This window comes from Lepisosteus platostomus, chromosome 3 (genome assembly GCF_059453375.1).
Source record: "Lepisosteus platostomus isolate fLepPlt1 chromosome 3, fLepPlt1.hap1, whole genome shotgun sequence".
NCBI lineage: Eukaryota > Metazoa > Chordata > Actinopteri > Semionotiformes > Lepisosteidae > Lepisosteus > Lepisosteus platostomus.
The window spans coordinates 53,908,808-53,935,634 of NC_142613.1; the positions used below are offsets into that span (position 1 = coordinate 53,908,808).

The 26,827-nt window shown below is 40.7% G+C and overlaps 1 protein-coding gene across 6 annotated transcripts in view; it reads left to right on the forward strand.

Annotated features, from left to right (window-relative positions):
* kif6 (kinesin family member 6) overlaps window positions 1-26,827 on the forward strand; it is a 122,899-nt gene that overhangs the window by 65,193 nt on the left and 30,879 nt on the right. For all 6 annotated transcript variants that reach the window (XM_088626076.1, XM_088626074.1, XM_088626075.1 and 3 more), the window contains 2 exons: window positions 10,290-10,392; window positions 13,791-13,846. In XM_088626076.1, the coding sequence (XP_088482202.1) occupies window positions 10,290-10,392; window positions 13,791-13,846 (159 nt within the window). The remainder of the gene's footprint in view (window positions 1-10,289; window positions 10,393-13,790; window positions 13,847-26,827) is intronic.

A 26,827-nucleotide genomic window follows, 5' to 3' on the forward strand; every position in this document is an offset into this window, starting at 1 on the left:
CAACACAGCACTTACTACAGATCTAGGGTTCCATGATAAAGGATTTAAAAACTGGGAAGCAAATACTTAACAACATAGAAAGGTTACAAATGGGAAGCCATTTGGTCCATCTGGCCCATTAGGTAGTTAGTATTGCAGCAATTGATGACAATTAAAATCCCTCTGTTTCATGAAATAAACTTGGGTTCTGGCTTTAACAAAATGGCTGGATAGTTTGTTCCACACTCCTACAACCCTTTGTGTAAATAAGTGCCTCCTGTTCTTTGAGGCTGTTAGTGTAGCAAAAAGTTGTACCAGGAGGAACTATGAGGTGCAAACATTTCTGTAAGTATTATATGTATCCCTTTAAAATCTCAAAACTATCTTTAGAAAGAATAAGGTTTTGATAAGATTGGCTCTGTCATACAGTAGCTACAGTTCTGAGAATCTTCCCTGGATAACTGTGATTTTTACCCTTGAACATCATGAGTGCCCACTGTAGCCTCTAGTAGTGTCCAGACATCGTCCACATCAATAGCAAGTTTGACCAGTTGCTGCTTTGAGATGTTAATTCTCTGAAGGCCACTCTGGTGCTCAATGGACAGAAATCATATAATGTCTTGATTGACCACTCACTTGTTCAAACAGCGGTTTTCTACCATATTGACATTAATATTTACAAATAGTGATCTGCTTTCTGACCTCAGATTTTAGAACTATGGAGCATTTGTTTTTATGTCTGGATATTAAAAGGTCTCCAGTGAATCGTTTCATTAATGAGTCCTGTGATCATACAGATCGTAAGGCATAAATGTTAAGACTGAGAACAGGCTATCAGACTTGTTTGTTTGTTGGTGACTTAATTGATCAAAGGATCTTGTCTAGCTGTTTCTTAAAGGATGACAGGGAACAAGTTTTCAACAACATTGCAGTTTGCTCCACACACTCACAACACTTATATAAAGCAGTGCCTTCAGTTGTTAGTTTTTAAATATATCCCTCTTAGTTTACACTTGGTCCTGAAGACTGGCTGTATCAATACTTTTCTGGGATTTAAACTCCTCCAATTCATCCATGCATCTTCTAACTTCTTAATCCAATACAGGTTCACAGGGGAGCTGGAGCCTATCCCAGCAAGCAATGGACACAAGGCAGAGTGCACCCTGGATGGGATTCCAGTCCATTGCACAGCACACACAGACACACAAACCAATTTTCCCAGAAGCCAGTCAACATACCAGCGTGTACAGTATTTGGACTGTGGTAGGAAAGCAAAGCTGGAGAAAACCCATGAGAACACAGGGAGAACATTCAAACTTCACACAAAGAGCACCTCAGGTCTGGAATTGAACCCAGGGCTTCAATGTCGCGAGGCACCAACGCTAACCACTGCGTCACCATGTCATAAACCTTCTATTTAAAACCAACCCAAATATTTACAGGAAATGGAATTAAAGGTTGGTTCCTCACTGGAAAGTCAGAAGAAGAAACACAATATTATGGCTGAGTCTTCTTCAAGTGTGAGTGAGGAAGAGCACTAAGTCCTTGGCAGACAAGACCAATAAAAAATTACTTTTAAGAAAACGAATTGGAAAAAGGACTGCATGCTGAAAGCCCTCAGCCTTATTGAAATCCACTCCCCCAACCCCCCAACATTCCCTCTCCCAGTTCTGCTGCCTTCTGTTCAAATTGCTGTCACATGTGAGGACTTAAAGGGTGCTGGCTCACCACACTCTGCAGCCTTATTCCATAAAAATACTTTCCCTCTGATCACACTTTCGCCGCCCGCGCACACAGCTGCTTCCACCATGGCCCCACAGCTCCTGAAGATCAGACTTTCAAGTGCCCTCCAGGGCATGGTATGAGCTCAGCTCGTAAGTGCTCTGCAGTTAAATAAAGCCTGGAGCGCCCCACCTTTGACACCTTCTTCCTCTGTGCTGACATTCCTCCTCAGCACTTGCAATACAAAGTCACCACAAACACGTAGGAGTGACCACAGCTTCAACGACAAACCTCTGAGAATACCTGACACCCTGTAGAACAGACTACTACGATCCATGTGTTCTGTATTTCATTACATATTCAGATTTCCCAGAAAAAAAACAAGGGTTTTTTTCTAGATGGAATCGCATTGCATGTGACAAGTTATGTGTCATGGCACCATTTGGTCAAAGCAGATCACAGATATTATTAGCAGGACTGCCTGTAAAATTACACCATTCTTCTCATTATTATTAGTTATTAGTTATTTCAGTTATTAAATATGTCCCTTCAGACTTTCATATCCTGAAATATGATTTTCATAATTTTTAAGCAGTAAAAAGCTCCAGGGTCAGACTGAAAAAAAGTACAAGGTGGGGGGGCTGTGTCAGTGTGTGCTGGCTGTAAAAGAACGCATCAAGGCTAATTCCATGCTGGAAACAGGTGACCTATGAGAATAACTGGATTGGGGCTCTCCAGGATGCAGGTTGGACCCCTGATGTACTGTATGTAGTCCCCAGACCCCACATGTTTTCTTTCTCCTGAAGTTATTTGCAAGGTTGTGTAGTTTGATATGGGAGGATAATGAAAAGAGGTGTAAATGATCCTTTCTGTGTGCTGTGGATAATGTCTGACATGTTGTGGAAGCTGACACCCTGTCTGACACCCTGGCTTCTTTCAAGAAGAAGAAACGTAGTTTCCTCAGACCAATTAGCTTGAGGTCAAAGAGCCTCTTCTTGTTTATAACTTTCTTACTTTTTAATATTTTTGTTTATGTTAACACTTCAGTATTAACTAATTATTAGTTTAGTTTTTTTAAATCTTATTATTCTTTCCAGTAAAACTACTGTTGGCTGTTAAAAGTCAGTGAAAGATATACAATATTAGTCTGATGGGTCCCTGTTTAAGACTTCAATATCAGCCAGAGGATTGCACCTGTAAATAAGTGAATGTGCTTTTCAAACTGAGCGTGCTCATATTAAATTTACACCAGGATATTTCTATGCTTGGCTGTGTTCAGATGTGGCAGGGAGAGCTTTCCACAATTAGAAAACAGGGAATGTGTTATTCCTGAAGTCTCTCATCACAGTGCTGCCAGCACAGACATACGGATGAAAAAAAAAAAAATCAGATCACGAACACAGATAAGCCACAGGGATCGGATTTGTTTGCCCATAAAAACAATCTCCAGAAAAATAACAGCAGTCATGCTGCTTTTCATCCAACTGTGTGACTAAGTGCTGGGGTTTGTTCCATTATCTGGCATTAATATCTGAGGTGCTTGATTGTGAACGTGTATATGTGACGCCTAGTTGAATGTGATACAGTTAAGGACGTTCATCATGGCAGCTAATGGAGGCTTCACGTCTTGTCCATTTTCTGGTACTGTTCTGTGCTACCACTGGTACTGGGGAGAATCAGTGGGTGCTGTTAATATACCAGCTGTATGATATCAGGCTCAAGGAGACGAGGAGAGACTAGCACTCCTACTCTTGAGTCTGTACTCATTTCCTGCTTTGGCTTTTTATAGGTTCCCCAGAAAACCTTTATCCTGTCACATTCATTTTCAATTACTTTGGTTCTGTTGGATATATTTTTGGAGAGCTTCTTAATACATAACTTGTAACAGCTGAGAAGCCTTTGTCAATTTTGTTAGCCCACAACCTGGTTCATGTATTCATGTGCTAAAATCTAAGAAGCGGTTATTGTTTTTATTTCATATCCTTTTTCTGAAAGTGTAACCCTTTAATATGCTCTCTTAATTAATTTCCATTTTTTTCATGATGAACTCAACCATGAGATGCCACTTAGGGAGTGAAATAGCTCCAGACCATCCCTTAGATTCAGAATTTGTAAAGCAACAGTAATAATAATTAATAATAATTGCTTACACTTATATAGTGCTTTTCTGGACACTCTACTCAAAGCACTTTACAGGTAATGGGGGACTCCCCTCCACCACCACCAGTGTGCAGCATCCACCTGGATGTAGATGTAGATATTGCTTGTCATGTAAACTCTTCAAATAACAAAAAAATATTAATTGTTGCACATCCTGTGGTCACTTTCCACTGATATGTTGAGGATTTTACTTCCACGTGAAGTTGAACCAGAGTGACATGGTGGTTAGTGCTACCTCACAGCTCTTAGGTCCTGGGTTCTGTTATGGTCTGGATCACATTGTGTACAGTTTCCATGTTGCTCCTGTTTTCTTCAGGTGCTCTATTTTGCACTACCAGTACAGTTTAACTAGTGTCTCTAAATTGCCCTCTGTACTCATGAGGCAGCTGTAGGCTATTTGAAGAGGGGGTGTCACCATGTCTCTCATGCTGAGAGCATTGCTTTGCTTTTGTTCCCCATTTCCTTACATCTCCTTGCCGTCCTGTAGCACTGTAGCAGTCAGAGGAATACCATAAGGAGCATGTCGTGTATTTCACTGTACAGTTAGTCAGTCGGTAAGGGAGGGGTGAGCTCTAGGCTTTCGTGCATTTGTGGTCTGCAGTCACTGTCCCACTGACAGTCCACCAGGAGGAAGAGAGTTAGCCTGAAGTCATCATGGAGCCCAAAGCTCTCTATCCTCAAAAGCAGCCACTACCCTGCACTCAGCAGCTCTGGTGTGGCAGACTGGGTCATGAAAGACTACAGAGAAGTTGAAGTCTTTAGTTAGAAGTTATGTAGAAGACACATTCACACAAAGAAATGTTGACTACTTAAAGGGCCTCACTGTGTTAGTTGGTGGCTGTGCTTTAGAATAGTAAAACTATCTTAGTATCTAGGAGGACTTTGCAACAGTAAAGATTCCTGCACTGACCAGTACAGTCACTATGAGTTTCTAATGTGTTCAGACCCTTTATAATAACATAAGTGATTTTACAAATGAGAGGAGGCAATTGAGCCCCTACTGTATATCCCATTTGGTAGTTATTAGCTAATTGAACTGAGAATCAGATACACCTGTTTCTTGAAAGAAGCCAAGGTATTGGCTTTTTTAACCAATATGGCTGGGTATCTTCGCTCCCAGAATCGTTTGGGTAAGAAATTGTCTCATTTTTAAATGCACTTTTACCAAAGTTCCACTTGTGTCCTTATTTCACTATTGAATTCTACAGAAGTTCCCGAGGTTGACTTTGTCAGTGCCTTTGAGGATTTTAAATACTTGTATCAGGTCACCTCTAAATCTTCTGTGTTCAAGACTAAAGAGTTTCTATTCCATCAGTGACAGTCAAAACAAACTCTCCATAGCTCTAAAATCGGAGGTCAGAAAGCAGAACATTACTATTTGTGAGTATTAATGTCAATATGATAGAAAAATGATATGGTGTAACCTTTTGCTACACCGACACCCTCAAGGAACTGAATCGTTTTTGTCGTAAACTGACAACACTATGAGGTGGTTCCCCTGAGCCCTTGCTCTCTTCTGCCATGAGATAAAACTGACCATTTAGATTTCAGCTCCAAATGCGTTCACAGTCTTTTTCTGCTCTTTTCCTTCTCAAACGTTGAAATGTGGTTGCCACAGGGTGTTTACAGCGAAGATCAAAGGCTGTCCGTTCCTGTTGTCTTTTTCTTTCTGCTTCAACAGAAAGAATGTGATGTGAGTGTCCCCCAAAAGACACACATGTGCTCGTTGGGTTTTTCACCTCATGCCAGTCACCCTGGATAAAGGCGTCTTCATAAGCAAATAGATAACAACAACAACAAAAATACTAGTCATCCTAGTCAGTGTTACAGCGCTCATCCAATAGTAGCCTCAACAGCTCTAATCCAATAAAAAATGAAAAATAGAAGTGTCAAGTTCTAGACGACTAAGCCTCTAAAACTACAGTATATATATCGTGTTATATTTATTACCAGTCATTATGTCAAAACTATTTCCCCAGTTACTTGTCTGTTAAAATAAAGAGGCTGTCATGCTGGTATTGAATGATAAGTGCGCACTGTGCAGATTCATGCGTTTAGAACTCTGTGGCCATAAATCCTTAGTCAATACACCACTAAGAGCCTGTTGCTTATCATGTGGCATGAGAAGCATGATCAGACAGACAGGACACATGCATCAGCGGCTTTATATAAATCTATTTTTGCTGAATGTATGTATTTTAAGCACATCTGCCTTCAGTGTGTCATTCTTGATTATTTGTAATACAATACCAATTGCTTTGGCCCTTCTGTCTCTCTCCAGATCCTGGGATAGGACATGCTTTAGAGCCCTTGTTTTTTTGCTTCTTCGTTTTGTATTTCTGCTTTTCCCTGCAAAACTAATTCAAAATAAATAAATCATGTTTTTGGAATGTGACATAGTGAGGAGCTTGGAAATCGGGGAGGTACTTGGACTAGATCCGCTGCTCCTCTGGATGGATGCGAGCCAGTCGAGGTGGTTTGGGCATTTGGGTGGATGCTGCACATTGGTGGTGGTGGAGGGGAGTCCCCATTACCTGTAAAGCGCTTTGAGTGGAGTGTCCAGAAAAGCGCTATATAAGTGTAAGCAATTATTATTATAATTATTATTATCTGATGAGGCTGCCATTCAGACACCTTCCGCTGGAGGCATACCAGGCGTGGCCTTCAGGGAAAAGGCCCCGGGGCAGACCCAGGACACACTGGAGAGATTATACAGTATGTCTCAGCTGGCCTGTGAACACCTGGGAATCATCCAGGATTGCTGGGGAAAGGAAAGTCTGGTGTGCCCTCTCCAGGGGAAAGCACTGAGAAAATAAAATGAGATGTTATGAGAATAATCTTAATTTAATACACTGTACAGTAGCACCTTTCATGATAAATCCTCATGAGGTGCTTTACAGTAAAATCATCAAACAGTATAGACAGTGCTATACAAGTGAATGCAGAGCATTATACACGATTGAAAGTTAGAATAGAAAAATGAGCTTTAAGACAGGATTTGAAAGTGCTGACTGATTTGTAAGATTGGCTGGGAGATCATTCCACAGCCTTGGAGCAACAGCATTGAAAAGCCCACCAATGAGACCCTGCTGACTGAGTCAGAATCCCTTTATGTAAATGTTGTGCTGAGAGGTATCATTGTCTTCAAATAAGATGATTATTTCCTGAGCAATCTGTGCTTTTTCCATCGGGGCATACATGGTTTTTGGCTTTCATCATAGTTTTCAGGACTGCAGCAGATTGATTTCAAATCTTCATTGTTTAACTAGGGACTCAGGAAACTGGTTTGTACGCAGAACTGTGTTACGGTGATTTTCAGATCATGTTTTGTAAATTTAGAAACAAGCTGTTAAAAGTATAGTGGTAACACTTTGCTAGAATGAGTCTAGAAACATAGCTCCTTTAGAAAAACTAAACAACACGATTCAACAAAATGCATAGTCCTTTAATACCATTTGTGAAAATGACATTGCAGGTGTGCGATTATTTATAAAGGTTCACAGCGAGACATCTGAAAGCTAGGAGCAGGACTCCTGGTGGAGTGATGTCAGGTGGAAATAATGAAAGAAACCATGAAGGACTTGAGAGCTGACAAGGACTTTCTGCAGGGGTAGCTCAGTTAAAGTGGTCCTGGTGTGTTCTTATGTACTGTCTGTTCTTTTATCGCGTTGTGTAGTGTTTTTGAAAGAGTTATGACGAGCAATGATTTTTAATCTCATTCAAGTATGGTCTTAGCAGAACAGTTATCAGTATTAAGATATGGTTTTGTAGCTGTTTCTTTCAGGTTTCTTCTCAGATGCATTCTTTAGGCATTACACAGCACTTGTCTTTTAGCCATTACGCACATTTCCACTGCAGCACGACAATCTGAAGACGATTCTTTTCTTGAAATCCAATATCCAATTACTGTGATCTGTGATTTACAGCATTTGCAACATTTATGTTTTTATGTGTTGTATTAGACGCAGAACATGAGGACAGACCTTCACATCCATGCAATAGCCCTATACCCTTGTACTCCTGGGTGATTTAAACCGTCCAATGATTAATAAATGGATCCAATAGTATTTTGTGTACAGAAACCCATTTTGAAAGATAAATAGATCTCATTGTATTTCCTTTGTCTTCACATCGCCTGTCCGGGATTCGACTGCTTTCTGTTGATGGGTCAACACCGCCAGGGCGGTTCCTCTGGTGCAGTGACTCAGTGCCTCCGTATGATACATCACTTTCCCATAGAGCAGACTTTTCCATGGGAAGTCATTGGGAATTGAGAACATGACGAGGAAAATTGAAGGACTGGGATTAAGTAGGAGTGAGTCAAAGAAGCTTCAGACTAAACTCATGCAAAACAGATGGGTATCAAAAGCAGGAGCATTGAGATAAGCGTGTTGTAAAGGAGAAGTAGTTCATCTTCGGGATGCTCAAGTTGTTCCATAGATTCCCTCTTCTCCTAGTATCCTTTTCAAAATGGGGGAAAATAGAAGTACAATTTTGTTTGACTTGTTTGAATTAATGATAAAACACCAATTGCCTTAAGGAAACAAAACTAAAAATGTATATTCCATTAAAACTTTATACAGCAGACAATTGTAATTATTATGCACTTATATTATACTCCAGCCAGCAGCCATATCACCCTGCAGCTCTCAACTGGCTACCACTGAAACTCAGCAGGGTGGTGCCTGGTCGGTACCTGGATGGGAGATCTCTTAGGAAGCTATGGTTGCTGCTGGAAATGGTGTTAGTGAGACCTGCGGAGGCCGCCCACCCTGCGGTCTGTGTGGGTCCTAATTTCCCAGTATAGTGGTGGGGACACTATACTGTGGTGGGTGCTGTCTTTCAAATGAAACGTTAAACTGAGATCCTGACTAGGGAGTTATCCTGATGTCTGGGCCAAATTTCCCCCCTCCGCCTTCATCGTGGCCTCCAAACTGTCCCCATGTATGATTGGCTTGCACTTGTCCAGAGTGTACCCTGCCTTGCGCTCATTGCTTGCCAGGTAGGCTCCGGCTTCCCGTATGGTATAAAGCAGTTTGGCAAATGACATGACATTATACTCCTGATAGAAGACAGGAAGAAAAATATTCTTGGATGTAAAGGAACAAGTAAAGGTTTATCCCATGCTGAAAAGAGAAGAAAAGAAACACAATGTTTCGCCTGTGGAGCCTTCTTCGAGTGAGAAGAAGAACCAGAAGAAGGCTCCACAGCCGAAACGTTGTGACTCTTTTCTTTTCAGTGTGGAATAAATCTTTACTTGTTCCTTTGCAGCCTATGCATACTGACTTTGTAGAGTGGTGTCATCTTGTACATCAACATGTAAACACCAGCAAGACTAAAGAAATGGTCATGGACTTTCAAAGGAATAAGTCTCCGCTGAACCCTGTTTCCATCCAGGGTGAGGACATAGAGGCAGTACAGTACAGTCCTACAAGTACTTAGGGGTACACCTGGATGATAAGCTGGAGTGGTCTGTTAACACTGACGCCCTGTACAAGAAAGGTCAGAGCCGAATCTATTTTCTTAGGAGGCTCAGGTCCTTTGGTGTGTGTGGAACACTGCTACACATTTTTTATGAATCAGTGGTGGCAGCGGCCATCTTCTACACTGTTGTGTGCTGGGGCAGCAGCATCATGACAAGAGATGCAAATAGGCTCAATAAATTTATCAAGAAGGCTGGCTATGTGTTGGGGCTGAGCCTTGACCCCTGGAGGTGGTGGCGGAGAGGAGAATGCTGACCAAGCTCGCAGCCATCATGAACAACGCCTCTCATCCGCTACATGGGACTGTTATTAGGCAGCGGAGCACTTTTAGCACCAGACTGCTTCAGCTACGGTGTTCAAGGAAACGTTTCCACAGGTCCTTCCTCCTGGCGGCTGTCAGGGTATATAACACTGCCCTAGTCTAGGACTGTTAGCCCTCCATCTGCTCGTCTATGGACAGCATGTTACACGTTTGTACTTTTTGGACACTCAGTCTGTATGTACCTATGCACATTTTGCACATATTTTATTGTTTTTTTTATCTTGTATTGCTGTACTTATTGAATTTTAATTTTTAGTGTATTCTGATGTATATTTTTGCTTGTCTTGGGCTGGGCTACTGTAACACCTCAATTTCCCTTCGGGATCAATAAAGTCTTATCTTTCTATCTGACACAGCTACCTACTTGAACTATTCTTGGATGTATCTGATTAAGTCAGCATAATAGAAAATATATATTCTCATTTTTAATTTTATATTTCACAGTGGAATCACAAGTTATTTGTGTCTCTTAACTGGCATTTTCAGTAACCTCACTTTGCAACACAGGCAGTCCCCCTGTTGGCTTTCTGAACATGCTGCCTGCTGAGGACTTCCTGAAGAGGGCAGCTTGTGGGAAGTGGGTCGTCTCATGTTGTCCTTCTTGTCTTTTGTCATTCTTGTAGAGGTGGAGATGTCACTGGGACGGAAGGAGGCTTTTGAGATATTCCAGAGGGACCATGAGGACAGAATCAACATTGAGGACAACAAGGCCCTACTCAAACAGAGGTGATCTTCCAGAGGCTAGCCTGGGATTGCTTGATCATGCAATAAGCACTCCGAGCGGCTTTCAAAAAGCATACTCTACAAGATTAGGTTTCCGAATCTTATATTCCAAGATTACCCAGCCCCATCTACAAAAGTGACAAGATGAAAATATTGGCTGTGATTCCTTCAGTGTTTGTGAGTAACTACACATGAGATACTGGCCGCAGAGTGCATGAGTGCAGGCCACCAGTGCCATGAAGAAACAAGCACAGGTTTGAGCTTCGTGTTGGGTATGTAGTGATTCATATTCGTTCAGGGATGCCAAATATGTAACGTTGCCATAGCCAAAATGTAATGTAGTGGCTCTCTGAAGGCACCAGTTCTGTAGGGTTTGGGCATTTACTGAGACAATTATTAATTGTAGCAGTAAATCACAAAGTTGATTCTTTTGATGGCTTTAGAGTCCAACCATGCGACATAACTCAAACAACGCACACACACAGGTACTAATACACGAGGATACATTTATTAATACATAGAATATGCCTTAAACTAACGGATCTTATCGAGAGGGTTATCAGAATACAAAAGATATATATTCAATCAGTTACGAAGTGTTACATATATCAAGAGGACATACGTTCAGTATATCATTCATTAAGACCGTTTCATAAATGAACTTGGTTATAACTTCTACATTAGATACTCGAAACAAGTACATAACTCTTAGGAATTAAATTGATATCAACTGGTTGGGATAACAATTGAATTCTTGAGCTGTAATGCATTGAGGTTGAATACTCATCCAATCTCTGGGGATTCAGATCTCCTGCGGGCACAAAGAAACAGTTGCAGGCTGTTGCTGTCCAATCCGCGCTCTCTGGCTCGGTGCCAGGCTGTGCTGTGCGGCTTGCGACGGTGCGCTGCTGATGCTCACTGACCGGCTAGTTAGTGTTGGCTTTAACTAGCAAAGTTTGTGCACAGGAGAAAAGATGACTGTGGGTCCCAGCAAGTCAGGAAGAGGACCGGTTCGTTCCTAATGAAGAGCTAGTTCTGAATAGTGATTCAACTGTCCACAGTTCCGACCTGTTCACGAGGCCTGCTGCTGGTTACTCTCTGGCAACCTCCACTCTAGACTCTTAGAACAAAGGAAAGTTCTGGCACTCGGACACACTGGCCGTTCCGTGGTTGTCCGGGCTGAGTCTCAGGATGGTCAGGAGGCGCGCTGCGAGGATGTCCTGCCCTTGGGAGCCTTCTGCTCCTGGGCCGTCCTGCCCTAGAATTCTCATTTGAATTCCCTTTAGAACAGTCCACAGAATCCTCTCCAGAATCCCTTCTGAATCTGAATCTGAATCTCCCAGGCTCTCTGTGTTGCCTGTTTTACCTGGAGGAACTTCAGCTCATTGATTGGCTGAAAGTTCCATGGGCATCAGAGTCCCACGTGGGTTACTCGGCCCTACCAGTCCCTGATTGGTTGATCAAGGTGAGATATGAGTCACTTAGTCCTGACACTTAGTAATGCAGTCCAGATGTCCAACTGGCACTCCCTAGACAGATAGGCGCCAATGGGTGACCATTGATCATGATAGCCAGGCTTAGCTAAGTGCATCCCCCTTTGGGAGCTGTCCTTATCAAAAGAAAACATCTTGCATGAATGGTTTCTCTGTGGCTGCACCACAGAGATGAACAGAGAAATGGGGCCTCATTTGGGAAGCTCAGAAACACTTAATTCTGCCTTATTAATAAGCCTCGCCGCTACAGGTATGACCTTGAAATCTGAACAAACTTAATTTTTTTTCATTTTCATATGTTGCTGTGGGCCCATCGCTAAAAGACAAAAATAAGCAGTGCTAACTCTTCATGTTGAAGAACTATATCCATGGCCTCATATTAAGAACATGCAAAAGGTTACAAACAAGAGGTGGCCATTTTGCCCATCTAGCCTGTTGGATAGTTAGCAGATGATTGATCTGATGATCTCTTTCAGAGAATAGGTAGTAGTAATGCTAAGATTGTATGTGGAATTTGATGGGCTTTGTTGAAAGCTACAAAGTGCAAATCCTATGAAGTGTTGGCATATAAGGTGAGATCATACAATATGAGTCATACAATATGCTCATCGGGATATTAATTGCTCTGTGTTTCAGAAGGCTATAAGATTTGAAAGGAAATGACGGTAGATCATGTCATTCGATGATGCCTCTCGACTGTCCTGCAGACAGCCCGTAAAGAAAAAAAATAAATTTATCTTTCAAAATCCTACCTGATCTGGCATGAGCATACCAGAGAGTGGGTCATGTATTGCTATGGGCTAGGGAGGTACACATTGTGTACCGCTCAGCATCTCTTGATGCTGTGCAGTCACGCAGAGACAGGCTGAGCCTGTGTGTCCTGTGATCCTGCTGTCATTCAGTCACAAGAGGTGACTGGGGAGCAGGAGCAGCAAAGATGCTTGGCTAGGACTAGGTTCTGTTGTTTGCAGAACTGGTTTTGTAGGATTCGTTCTTTGTAGCAGAAAACAGGATAAATCAAATCTAGTTGAACTTTAAAAAAAGCCAGCAGAAAGACGAGAAGAACATCCAGCCTAGACTGCTCTGGTGTCTGGAGCCTCTGCTGGGCTGACTCTCCTCGTCTCTCCTCACGGGATACAAAACCACACTTTGTATGAAAAAGACAGAAAACAAAAGAATTATGATTTTTGGGGGAGTACAGTAAATCATTCCCAGGGTGTAATAATGCCTTTTATTTTTCATTTCCCCTTCCAGTCCTTTTGATGTTGGCATGATTTAAGTGTCCAGATTCCCAAAGTCTGCAATTAATTGTGTTTCCAAAAGCATTGAGGTTTGCGCCATGCCTCTGCAGGGCATGAGTTCTTCCTGTGGATTTACTGTATGCCACGAACATGTGCCCTGGTGCCACACAACAGCTTTCTATGGCACGCACTGGTTCGCAGAGGTGCTGAATGAGTACATTATAGGCACAGCCATCAGTTATGTTTTTAATACACAAACCCTTCTACACTTTAGTTTACATGAACCTTAGTCTTTAGCAGGCTGCATAGTGCATTCCAGTGCCTGTGTGTGTCTTTACTGTGATTAGGCTGCACAGTGCACTTCAGTGTCTGTGTGTGTGTGTCACAGTGATCAGGCTGCATAATGCACTGCAGTACCTGTGTGTATCACAGTTATCATGCTGCACAGTGCACTGCAGTACCTGTGTGTGTGTGTCTTCACTATGATCAGGCTGCACAATGCACTTCAGTAGCTGTGTGTGATCAGGTTTCACTGTGCACTGCATATCTGTACGTGTGTCATAGTGATCAGGCTGCACGGTAGCCACAATGCAGACTAGCTCAACTTAAATGCTGACTACTGAGGTGACTTTGCTATTGACTTGCCTCCTCTGGGTTTCTCTGACAGGTTTGCTGAAGCCAAGGCCTTGGGGGAACAGGTGAACAAGGCCAGGGGTAGAGTCAGTAAGTATCTCTTCTTCTCACCTAAATCTGGATTCTGCTGCTTTTAGCATATTTACAGGCTAGCTGCAGGACAGTGTGCTCATAACTGTCACTTGACATCGGAAATTTGTATTTTCACTATTTGGTGTCATTTAAGGATGGGTTAAGACAAAGACATTAAGGTCTTGGACCATGGTTGTGTTGGTTTGGACAGACACCTTCACCAGCTTGTAGTGAGGGGAGCTTGGAACGTCTGTGTGCCACAGACAAGCTTGATGCTCTTTAACTCAGTAGACAGTAAGACCCAGGGAAAATATTTGCCTTTAACAAAGGAAATACTGTATTAGCATTTTTAAATTATTGAGTGGACCTACAAAATGGCAAAAAAGCATGATACATGATATATTATATATATATAAAAATGAATACTAATGTGCGATAGTACCTAAGAAACAGTACCCCCAGTCATCAGTTGATGATGGTAAAACAGCATATTCTCTCTCACAGCTCTCTCTGGAAGACACACAGCCAGTTCAAATACAGTACTCAGCCATCTCTAGAGCACACACAACCTGTTTACACACAGAGCCTCTTAAACACAGCCCTCTGCAGAATACATACAGCCTGTTCACACACACAGCCCTCTCTAGAGCACCCACAATCTGTTGACACACACAGTCTGCCTTATCACACACAGCCTGTTCACACACACAGCCCTGTCTAGAGCACCCACAATCTGTTGACACACCCAGTCTGCCTCATCACACACAGCCTGTTCATACACACAGCATCTCTAGAGCACCTACAATCTGTTTACACATGCAGCCCTCTCCAGAGGACACACTGACTTTTCACACACAATCTGTTCAACACATACAACTGTTCACACTGCCTCATCGCACACACGGTCTGTTCACACACACTGCCTCTTCACGCACAATCTGTTCACTCATACAGCACAGTCCTCTCTAGAGGAGGGTATTACTCTCTCTGGCGATGTGATACAAATGTCCAGATAAGCTCTCCTGTGCCTCTCCCTTGGACTGCCAGAGGGCAGCAGGCTCAGCAGGTCACAAAACAGCATGAGGCACCTCATAACATTTGGATCCAAACTGCCGGCAGCAGGGTATGTTTTGAAACACATACTATACTATTTAATTAATTAAATAAATTACTAACTGCACCTGAGTTTCTAAGGACTGAGAATACATTTTTCAAAGTAATGTTTAGAGTACAGGCACAGACGTGCTCTGCCTGTTAAGGAAGTCACCAGAAATTTACAAAACAATGGTAAGTTTAAGTGATACCAGTTTGTCATCTCAATTTTGCTGAACTTTGTAAAGTCACAAAATATACTATACTCATCTGATTCTTTTTAATTGAACAATTGTAATGAATGATTCTAATCTCATATTTCACCAATGGAGCGATTCAGTTATCCAGACAACATAGTGTTTAGGGCATCTATATAGCTGCCTCTTCTGGAATTAAAATCGGTCTCTGTTCGTGAAAAACCAGGAAGTTTAGAAAGAAACAATAGGACCCATTCCAAAAATCTAATATTTCTTTTTCAAATGTGGTACCTGGTTGCCATGCCATATTGTATCATTCTTTTTTAAATTGCAACAAAATGAACTACTACCTTGTATGAAGCCTTTAACTTGTTCAGTGTTACCGTACAATTCGGATGGCAGTATGTGATGAACAGGTAGTTCATTTCTGTCTTTAATGAGAAAGAATTCAAGGGAACTAAGCTAAAGTTGGTGAATTTGTATTTCCAGACAGAATTTTCCTTTCCTCCTTGGACAATTATGGAAGAATCCTTCTCCCTACTTCCAGCATTCTGCCTCTTTTTTTATGGTTGATTAGTTATAAAATGGGATGAGGACCACGGGCTGCCTTATAAAACAGGCATGTAGGTCAGAGGTCAGATCAGAGGGGTGAGACTCAGCAGTGAGTTTGCCTCTATTTGTTTCCATGTTAAGCCATGAAAAATAAAATATTGGCTGTTAACACCAAACTATTATCGCAATTACCCTAATTGAAAACATGCATGATGTCGTGCAGAATTTACGTGACCTGAATCCCCAGACTGCCCCCCTGCCGCAAAAGCAAGCTGTGATAATGAAGGAATAAAACTTGTACAGTTTGCTGTGCTGTTCTCGGTCCCCTGAGTGCACTTTGCCTTTTTGTTGTTGAGTTTTATTTTCCATTGCGCTGACACAAAGTCTTTCTCTTCCGCCTGTTTCTTTTATTGGCCTGAAACTAGTGGTTTTATGACTATTCCGTAAGCACTTTTTTGGGGTAAAATATCCCTGACAGGTAGAGTGTGTCTTCCAGATGATTATGGGATCTGCCTTAGCCAGGAGGGGACAATGCCATTTTTAAAATGCTGAATCTCATGGCAGCGGGAAGTAGATTGAGGCTAGACGTGAAATTTAACTTTAGGATGGGCTGCATTTAGGAACGTAATCTCTTTGGCTAATTCTCCCTCTAATTGGCAAAGAGAAAAAACTGGACCTAATAACAGGGTAAAGGTTACACTACACTTAAAGCAAAGATGGTCACATTACTACAGTGCATTGTACAGTGCTCTTATTTTTACAAAGGGGTGGTAGGAGTTTGGAACAAGCTGCTCAGATCTTTCAAGAGCCAGCTGGATCTGATCAATTAACTACTAAATAAGAACTTGAACTTGAACTAGATGGGCAAAGACGAACTCTGGAATCAAACCAAGCCCCTTAGAGCTTTGTGGCAACAATGCTAGATTCCACTCCACTCTGTCACCCATTATTATTGTTTGTCCTATAAATCTTGATATAATAACTCTTCTTTTTCAGCTATGGAATGGGTCCTGTCTTTCAGGACTTCCACTTACAGTAGTTGTCCTTTTCCTTCAGTTTTATTTCCTGCAGTGTTCCAGGTGTGGCCTAACTAATGCATTGTGTGGTTTCAATATAACTTCTCTGTGCAAATCATCATTCTGCCTGCATTTTGATTTTTACAGCATGTCTGTAGAGAATTTATTACAGCACTAAATCTGTTTCATTTATACATCTGTGCCACCATTTCTACAGTATAGTGGTGCCTCTTTTTTTTTACTTAAATGCTAAACTGTTGCATTTTGGTCTGTGCCATCTATATACTGTATATACAGTATTTTCTTTAAAAACATTGGATATGCTTACTTTACATTGAATTTACAACCTGTCTAATTTTGAATATTTGAATGTATTCTGTTTTTTTTGTATTTTTTTTAATTATTTATGCTTAACAAAAGAACAAAAATTACAATACAAACAAGAGTACATATAACAATTCAAAACAAAAATATCGTCAGGGTTACATACTACTACATAAATTCAAGTTATGAAAAAAGATTAAACAAATTAAATAAAAATAATGTCTGCACCGCTTTCATATTTTTGCATTTCGAAATAGTCTGCAAATACCCCTTTACTTCCATTTTAAAATACTCAAACACAGGGTACTTCCCAGACCACTTCATTTTATGTACGTGATAACGTGCCAGTATAATAATTAAATTTATTACAAACGAAATTTTAATATTGTTTTCAATGGGGCTGAAACTTAACATAACATCTTTTTTAACAAAACAAACATCAATATTGGTCTCTTTTTTAATATAATTCTGCAACAGAACATATTTACCCTGGGACATAACCAAAACAAATACTGAATAGTTTCAGGGCTATTGTAAAAAAAAACACTTTTGTCATCTATATTAATTTTAAATCGTTGGGTAGAATATTTTTATGTATTCTGTATTAATGCATTGTTCCCTGGATGTAAAATTTCAGAATTCTTACATTTCTTCAGAAAATGTAACTAAAGTGTTAATGATCCCCAAAAACTACAATATGCATAATTATACTGTATATAGTTTGAAAAGAACAAAGGTTCCACTTTTCCTTTGATTGACTTTTCACGCACATGTAAATGTACAGTACTGTGTTGTCAGATTAAACTGGAGCTGTTGTTCGTCTCAGATGCAAACGAGAATAGTCACTGATGAAGATGTAATTCCAGGCCAGCTCTCCCTTAGCCATAGTTTACAGGCTACAGTAGCTCAGAGGCTCTGACCGCAGAGCCGTCATCTTGGAAGAGGTCGAAGGGTGTGCGGGAGGAACGCGTGCGGGCAGGGCGGATGTTAAGGAGGATCTTGGCATCAAACTGCCTTTATCTTTTTCTTCCTAGTGTGACATTACGGGCTTTTTAGAGCAGTTTGGTAATTTGCTTGGCGAAAGTGGCGATAATATAAATCAAATTAGCATGACGACTTGCATGCCCTAGATGCTAACAAGCTGTGGCCTGTGGCTCTTTATGGCCCCTCCTCTTCTGTTCTCATCTCTGTAATTAAGAGCAGATTCTTCTAATTAGCATTTTATTAAGAATCCCCTCTGATTGATGGTTTTTTTATTAGTTTTAACTTATTTCATGGTCTCCATCTGTGGCTAGGCTACGTTTGCTGCAAGGAAATGTTTCCAGTTAGCTTGACTTGTAGAGTTTGTTTCTTAATCAGGATCTTCATTTTGTATAATAACATCCAAACCCTTCACTCATACATGGGGGTGTGTTTCTTAAGAACATAACAACATAAAGGTTAAAAACATGAGGAGGTCTTTTCCTCACTATCATTGATTGCCTGTATGGTAATTATTAGTTAATTAGTCCGAGTATCTCATCCAGCTGTTTCCCGTTTCTTGAAAGGTTTAACAACTTTGAGTCGCTTGTTTTGTACTCCCTCAAGCCTTTATGTAAACGTTTGCCTCTTGTTCTCAGTTTTAAATGCACTTCCACATGCTTTCCTCTTGTGTCTTTTAGTTCATGTTTATTTGCTTATTCTGAAGAAGTCTGCTGTTCTAACTTAGAGGATTTAGAGAGTGCAGATCATGCATCTTAGTATCTGGTTTATCTTCAGAGCTATTCACTATTTCAGTGATTAGCTCTATAGATGGACAGCAAACGAGGCACGTCTGACAGGCCGAGCACTACTGGGACACATACTGTAGGCTGAAGTGTACCTGTTTTGAAGGGTGAAACGTCATTTCTGAGATGTTTTGTCTGGATTTTAGCATACAGTAAGAGTGAAATATCTAAATGTATGTCTAATAAAGTAACACTCTTACACATTTACACACCTCTCAGTGTGTGCCAGGAAAGGGAATAGGTACATTTTTTTGTGTGATTATAAATGCAACTATGCATTTGGGGCGGTGCGGTGGCTTTATGGCTCAGAATCTGCGCCTGTGGCTGGAAGGTTGCCGGTTCAAATCCCGTGGCCGGCAGAGGAATCCTCTCTCCCTATCTGTGTGTCTCATGGAGAGCAAGCTGGGGTATGCGAAAAGACAAATTCCTAATGCAAGAAATTGTATATGGCTAATAAAGTGATCTTACTGTACATGATGTCAAAGATGTCATGTACAGTTAGATTACAGTAAGATCAAGATGTCAAAGAAGCACAGCTTCTGTCACGGATGTCAGAAAGGACGAGCCGTGGAATGGCAGGAGAGCGGAAAAAGACCCTATGAGTAGCGGCGAGACGGGGGTTAGCTCGGGCTCAGTTGTTCAGGAAATGCAGTATAGAAACCTACTGTGTTTCTATTTCAGGACATCTGAACCTCAATGCTGAGCGAGGAGCAGAGCAGAAACAGGAAGTAAATGGCTACACAACAAGACACACCAGAAAGACATGAATAATCACAGGGAACTAGGAACAGGACAGAAGTAGAGCGCCCTCTAGGTGTGCTGACAGCTGACAGCTTCTGCTAGAACAGAGACACAGGAAGAAGAATTGATAGAAAACCAATCCGGGGACATCCCGTGAAAGGATCTGAAATTTCTGGGCTGCCTAGGATATTCATTATAAAAATGTCCAATGGTTCCATCTCAATAAGCAAGTAATTTCAGATTTATATGATGTTAACAGCATTTTCACAAATTCATTATTTGGCTGGAAAACTATTATTGCACACTCAATTCAGGATCAATGAAGAATACTATACTCAGGAAAGCAGGTATTATATAACTAGCCCCTCTCGGTAAAGCCACAGTGAAGTTTCAGTGTTTCTTACATTCAGACTTCATCTGATTCTCAGTTTTTCAGACTGAGATTTTTTATCGAATGGGTTCACAGATTATCACAATGTCTTAAAATAGACAGTCATTAAATCTTGTAAAACATGTTAAGGTGCCTAATAAAGAATAAAGCATAAGACCAATTACAAATGAAAGGAGGCCGTCTGACCCATCTAGCTCATTTGGTAAGTAGTAGCTAATTGATTCCAGGATTTCATCCAACTGTTTCTTGAGAGAAACCAGGGCTTCAGCAACATGGTTGGGTGTCTTGTTCCATACTACCGCCTCACTTTATGTAAAGAAGTGCCTTCTGTTCTTGGTTTTCAATATATTTGCATGTAGTTTTGCTGTGCGCTCTGGTTTATGCTTGACTGTTGATTATGAAAAAACCATCTGGATTCACTAGGTCACCTATTAATCCTCTGTTTATGAAGCAGAACGAAGAGAGCTCAACTGAATGTGCTGAATGTGCACAAGGAATGGTGTTGGTGATGTCAGCATGAAACAACAGTGTTAGGGTGCACACAGTCCAGGATTGAGATATCTGTGCATTAATTCAAAGTAGAAGGCAAAACAGGTGAGCAACTGCAGATCAATTGACTACAAATTTCAAACTGGAGTGTGAGCAGACTGTTTCATTATAAACAGTCCTCTGAGTACTCCACAACACAGGATACCACAAACACATCTTCCCTGGAAATCCATGTTTGTGAGTCCAGTGGCGCACAGGTGGTGGAGAAATGTGATGAGGTCAGATGAATCATCCTTCACCATGTCCTCAACAATTGGACGAGTGCATGTGTGGCGCCAACCTACAGTACCTACAGCTCTGAGTGCCAGTTCTAGCAGTCAAGGGCTCTGGATCCATTGCTTTTTCTGGCAAGGTTTGGGCGCACTTGTTCCCTTTGAAGACAAGGTCTGCTAATCGCTAATGATGGCACTGAGGGATCATCTCAGGGTTCATCCCATTCTGCAGCGTTTCTTTCCTGCCAGGAAGGGTTTCATCCAGGATGACAATGTCCCTATCCACAGAGCACATGTGGTCACCAAGTGATTTATTGAGCCTGACAGTGATGTTATCCATATGTCATGGCCTTCTCAGTGTCACCAGAACTGAATCCAGTTGCACATTTACGACAGTGTTTTCCACCTCCGTCAACCAGAGTGGAAGTGGAATTACTTTTTGTTGAAGAATGGTGCTGCATCTTTCCTGCAGAATTCCCGATGCTGATAGACTCTACTCCACGGCATACACAGGCAGTGCAGGCCACACAAGTACATTTACATTTGCTTTTCCATTTTTCTTGTGCACTACCTATATCTATCTTTAATTGCTTCTATGCTATATATAAAAAGTGATGGATGTGTGCATTTTGTAATCCTATATAATTTGGACTTTATATAATTTATAATATCTAACAGGTCCAAGTAACCTCTTTGTACATATACATTAAAGTCCCATATATGTTTAATTTAATTGAAATTTTTATCATGCCAATGTAAAACAACTGTGCACAATGTTTTTCTGTACCAGAAATATAAACCAGTTAACAACTGGATCATCTCAGGCTAGTAATTAGGCTCAAAAGTGCACAAAATGATGTCATCCCAGTGGCCTGGGTGGTTTTCTGTGGAGCCGGAGGACTGGGAGGTGACTGGAGTAGTCCGTGACTGAGGCTGCCTCTCTTAAATCACCCTGCTATCAGTCCTGCATATACTTGAAGGCTTTTCACACAAACTGCTCCTGCTGCTTAAGATACGCATGTGGAAAGAATCACCATAGCAACTGGAAATTTACTAGGTGCACCATTTTTAGAAAGAAGCCATTAACAGATTTTGACTGTCCACTGATTTAAGCTCCATTCTAATTTTCTTTCTTTCTGTTCTCTGGCTGTGTTTAAAGCTGTAACAAACCTTGATTTAGTCAGCAGACTTTTGAATTTGACCTTAAAAGCAGTACTTGTTATTCCCTGAACTGTCATGCTATCTGTATGGTAAAGTGCTTATTAATTTGAATTTTGGTAGCAGTATGTGCAGATGATTTAAGAGCATGTCATGCTTTTTAATAATCTTCATGTTTCAAAAGTTATTGCATTTCTCAAACAAGAGGAAGCCACAGTTGTCGGGAGCGCAGATTTGCAGTTGCATGATTTGGTTTTGCCTTGTCCAAACAAAGCATCATGTCTCTGTGTGGTTGAACTGCAGTCTTTAATAAACCGGGAGGCTACCTCCATCCACAGTCTGACATACTGATGGCTGCATGGGTGGTGCACTTCCTTGCTAGTAGAGACATAGAGGAGATAGTAAGAGTGAAAGAGAGGACAGAACATGAGAGAAAGTCAAAAAAAAGATAGGCATTGCCTCCTCCCAGCAGTGGAGCTCTCTCCCACTCCCCAGCCCCAAGCACTCATGTTGTGTTTGGCAGGTTTACAGGTTTGGAATTTAATCCTGTTGGACTGCACGCGTTCCAAATTGCTTTCAAAAGTGGTGGAACAGGTATATTTGTCAGAGGCTGTGTGATGTATGGCCTTCCCAGGATTAAGGACACAGGACGAGCGAAACAAGAAGCTGAATCTTCTTACCAGATGTCCAGGGATTTAGGGCTTCATGTCCTGTGGAACATTGGTTAACCTCTTAGCTTTCCAGCATCCAATACACTTGATATACTTAAGGCTGAGACTAGCAGAGTTACAAAAGCAGAATCAGAGATTCGCCATACAATACATTTTACAGAAAAGGCAATGAAACAATGAACCAGAGGAAAAGAGTGGAAACTGCATGGAAATGTATTTGAAACTGATAACAGGAAGCACATCTTCACACAAAGGATGGTGGGAGTATGGAACAAGCTGGCCAATGTATCCTGCCTTGCTCCCAGTGCTTCCCTGGATAGGCTCCGGGCCACCATGACCCTGAATTGGAATAAGGGGTTATAACTTTAAGCCCAAATATAAATGTGAGGCCAGAAGATTGTTTATTTAAATACTCTAGTTCAACGGTAATGGTAGTTTTAGTATTCGTAACAATGTAGTTTCATAGTAATAACTTTTATTTTTCTATACCTCAAAGAGATGAGCATTGCAACATACTGTACAACAGTACTGAACATTGAGAAAAGTAAGCATTGAAAATACATGGAGTATAAACAGTTGTGATTTAAAATCTTAGAGAGATAATTGCACTGTTGTGGGTTTATACAGCAGACTTCTCATCTAGCCGCACGACGGAAGTCTTTGCAAAACAGACCACAATCTATAGACTGTGGTGAATATGTGAAGTGTGACAGCAAAAAATACAAAATATACTAAAGATACATTGGAACAAGGCCATTTAAAACATTAAACAGTGGCATCAGGATCTTATAAATCCATCAAGTCACCAATGTTAGGAATCTGATCAGGAATGATATGCGAATGTGCACCACTGCTATTTAAATCCTGAGCATGCAAATTGTATCGCTAATTCAATCTATTGGGAAGATGTCAATATGAAACAAAAAGCATTTTTTCCCTTCCCTCTGTTTCCATATGGGCTTGAACTATTCAGTGAGAATATTGAGAACCAGTGAGAGAATTCAGTGAGAACCAAAAGCTTTACCACCCCCACTGTATCCTGATATTTATTTGCTTGGAACTTAGTTTTAGGTAAAAACATAATTGAACTTTGATTGTTTAATGCAATTTTTAATTGCATTGTAAGCTGTTGAAGTGAAGAAAAATGCAATTTTATGCTTAGGGCAGCAACCATGCCTTTGAAATTATTAATACGTGCTTTTGATAAATCTGGATTTCATTAGGGTGATTTTCACTCTTTCAGATTTAGAAAAAAATATTTCTGGAGACTTTATTTGAGCTGGAAAGTAAGAAACAGTTTAAATTGAGTAAAATAAGAAAGAGCTGGGAAGTAATGTTCATTTTTGGGATATAATTCATGCAGCGTGCTAAGTAACATTCTGAAATCATTTAAACAGGAGCTCATAAAAATATGAAAGCTTGAAATAGGTTCTCATTCTCAATCCACTTTTGAAAAACCTTTCCTGTATGTGACAGAAGTCTAACACTTGAAAAAATATTGTCAGGATTAAATGCTTGCATGCTATCCTGTTTCCAGTTTACAAGACTTGCAAACTTTTTTGCAAACCTTAATTTTTTATCATTCATTTTTCACTTTGTGATTTGATATACCATTTCCCTTAACTATGTTCCATTACTTGCAAAGGGCGTTCAGCCTTTTTTGCAAATGTGAAATGTCTAATCTAGTCTGCCTACATATACCTAATTAATTGTGTTTCAGGCCCTATAAATGATGTAATTTAACCAAATAACACTCCTGTGTTCTAAATCACAGACAGCTTTAATTTCATGGCAAGTCTTTGCTTATAACGGGTATATGACCAAATACTAACTTTACATTAGTTTAATTTATTTTAAATTTATTTTCCCAATACTTATGCTGACCTAAAGTTGGTATGGGATTGAACACAAGAATATTTTTGTTCTACCCCATCACCCCATCAGTTTCACCAGACTCTTGATATGGTCCTTTCAGATGCTTTGCCAAGACTGCAGCCACTTTCAGCTGTTGCTTGTTTGTGGGGCTTTCTGACTTTAGTTTCCTCTTCACTGCGATGCACTGGCTACCCGTCCAGGGTGTATCCTGCCTTGTGTCCTTTGATCCCCAGATTACACTTTCTGTACTGGATACGTAGATAAATGGGATTTCCTTTTCAATAAGGTAAAATGCATGTTAATAGGATTCAGATCAGGAGATTGACTTCTGATGTTTCCACTTCTTCCTCTTGAACTTCTATAGAAGCCCCTGTATTACTCCTGTGGAGGTTTTCTGCACACATTGAATTGAGATACCTTCACCCCTACACTCTGCAGATTGTCTGCAGTCCCTTTGGCTGTTACTTAAGGATTTTCTTCACAGTTCTAAGGATTTTTTCTGTTATCTGCCGGTGTTTTCAGGGGATGACCGGTCTGGTCTTTGCCTACTTGTTTGCTCTTCCAGTAGTTACTGTCTTTTTCAAGGTGTTCCACAGTGTTGCCTATTCTCTCTGGGATAGTCACAATCGGAATTTTCTTTGCTCTCATGTTCACAATTGCTTTCTCTTCTGTCATTGACAAGTCGATGTGTTGTTGTTGTTGTTGTTGTTGTTGTTGTTGGTTTTTTTTTTTTTGGGGGGGGGGGGTTAAACACAACAATGGCGTTGTTCTAGCATGGCTCAACATGTATATATAGTGCAAAATAATGCCCTTATATTAATGAGGCACGATCAATTTGATCTGAAATACAAATTTTAGTAGTACATGACAAAAATTATCAATTTCACCTCACTATCCCTATCCTTTCACTTTTCACTGTACAGTATATATAGAGCTCAATGGGATTCTTTAGAATCCCAAAATTAATTATTATATACTGTATATATTATTTTGCTTTACTGCTTTCTTCTATCCTTAAGTGATTTGTGGTCCTACCGCAGATTAATGTGGCTGATCTCATTTAACCTCTTGGCCACAGGCATTCACAAATATTTGTAGAGGTTTTGCGAACTAAACCTATAATTTATAACAAACACAAAGTTTATTTCCTAAAACATTATGGATGGCCTGCGTTATAAAAAAGAATGCAGCCCTGGCTTCAGGAGGTCTGTGCCTAGAAGCGGTCCCTGGCTCAGGGCCGGTCAGAGGGCTGGGGAGATGAATCCCCTGCAGATCCCTGCTGTGCACATCCTCTGCCTGCCAAGCTGTGGACTCAGCAGATCAACAGAAGCTCGCAGGCACAGCCCGAAAATGTCCTACTCCCTGTCCCAGTGCCTTAACAAGCCCTTTACCCCTGTCAGGACAAGGCGCAAGCATAGCAGGGACATAATAGTAATTAGAATTAAACATAACGAATAATTAAGACATCCCTGCACTACAAAAGAAGCACTGTAAAACTTGCTCTTGGGGTTTTGACAGCATGGATGAAACCACCACCCTTCAATTCAGAAGAAAACAGTTTAAACCCAGTGTGGGTTTCCTTCAAATGTTTTTTTTTTTGCTTTTGATACAGCTCTTTATTTTTTAAATGTTGATTGAAGCTTAAAAACCTTGAAATAAAACATCCCAGCAGCAGCTGTTACAGATCTCAGCCAGTGATCCCTTCAGATACTGTATATGAACACAAGAATGGTACAAACACGAGGAGCCATTCAGCCCATCTTGCCTGTTTGGTAATTAGTAGTTACAGTAATTGGTCCAAGGCTTTCATTCTGCTGTTTCTTAAAGGAAGGCAGTATATCAGCTTCAACAACCTCATATGAAATAGTCATTGAATGCAACATGTGCTGCAAATTATTCAGTCACTAAAATTGGATCCATTGGATCTTCTTCGACTTATTTACTGGCTTAGTGTTAGTGTTCATGATTGAGAATGCATTCGTATAGCAAGCAGTTGTTTTACTGTTGAGTGGAAAATTTTGTAGTAACAGTACTTGGAGCCGTAGTTCTAAAACCTTAGAAATGACTTAGGAATGCTGCTCATAGGTCATGGAGTCTTTTTCACTATATAAGTGACACCATTTTGCACCAAAACACTCTGTCTGAAACTTTATCTAATGAGGGCAGCAGGATCTTGTAATATACAGGTACAGTACATACAAGGCCTTGTTTTGGGAAATTACTGGAGCCAATATTTTTCTCTATACAGGAGTAGTCTGTATTCTCTCATTAATTGCCAATGGCACATTGACTCCTTTGGCAACACACAAGATTTTAACACCTCATTTTTCATGTGAAGTAACTGTTAATTGCCACACTGTCCACTGTGAAAACCTTTTAGCATAGTTTGACCTGAACAATGGCCTTGTGTTCTTTTCCTTTAAAACAGAACCAACAACAAAATAGAACCTGCACA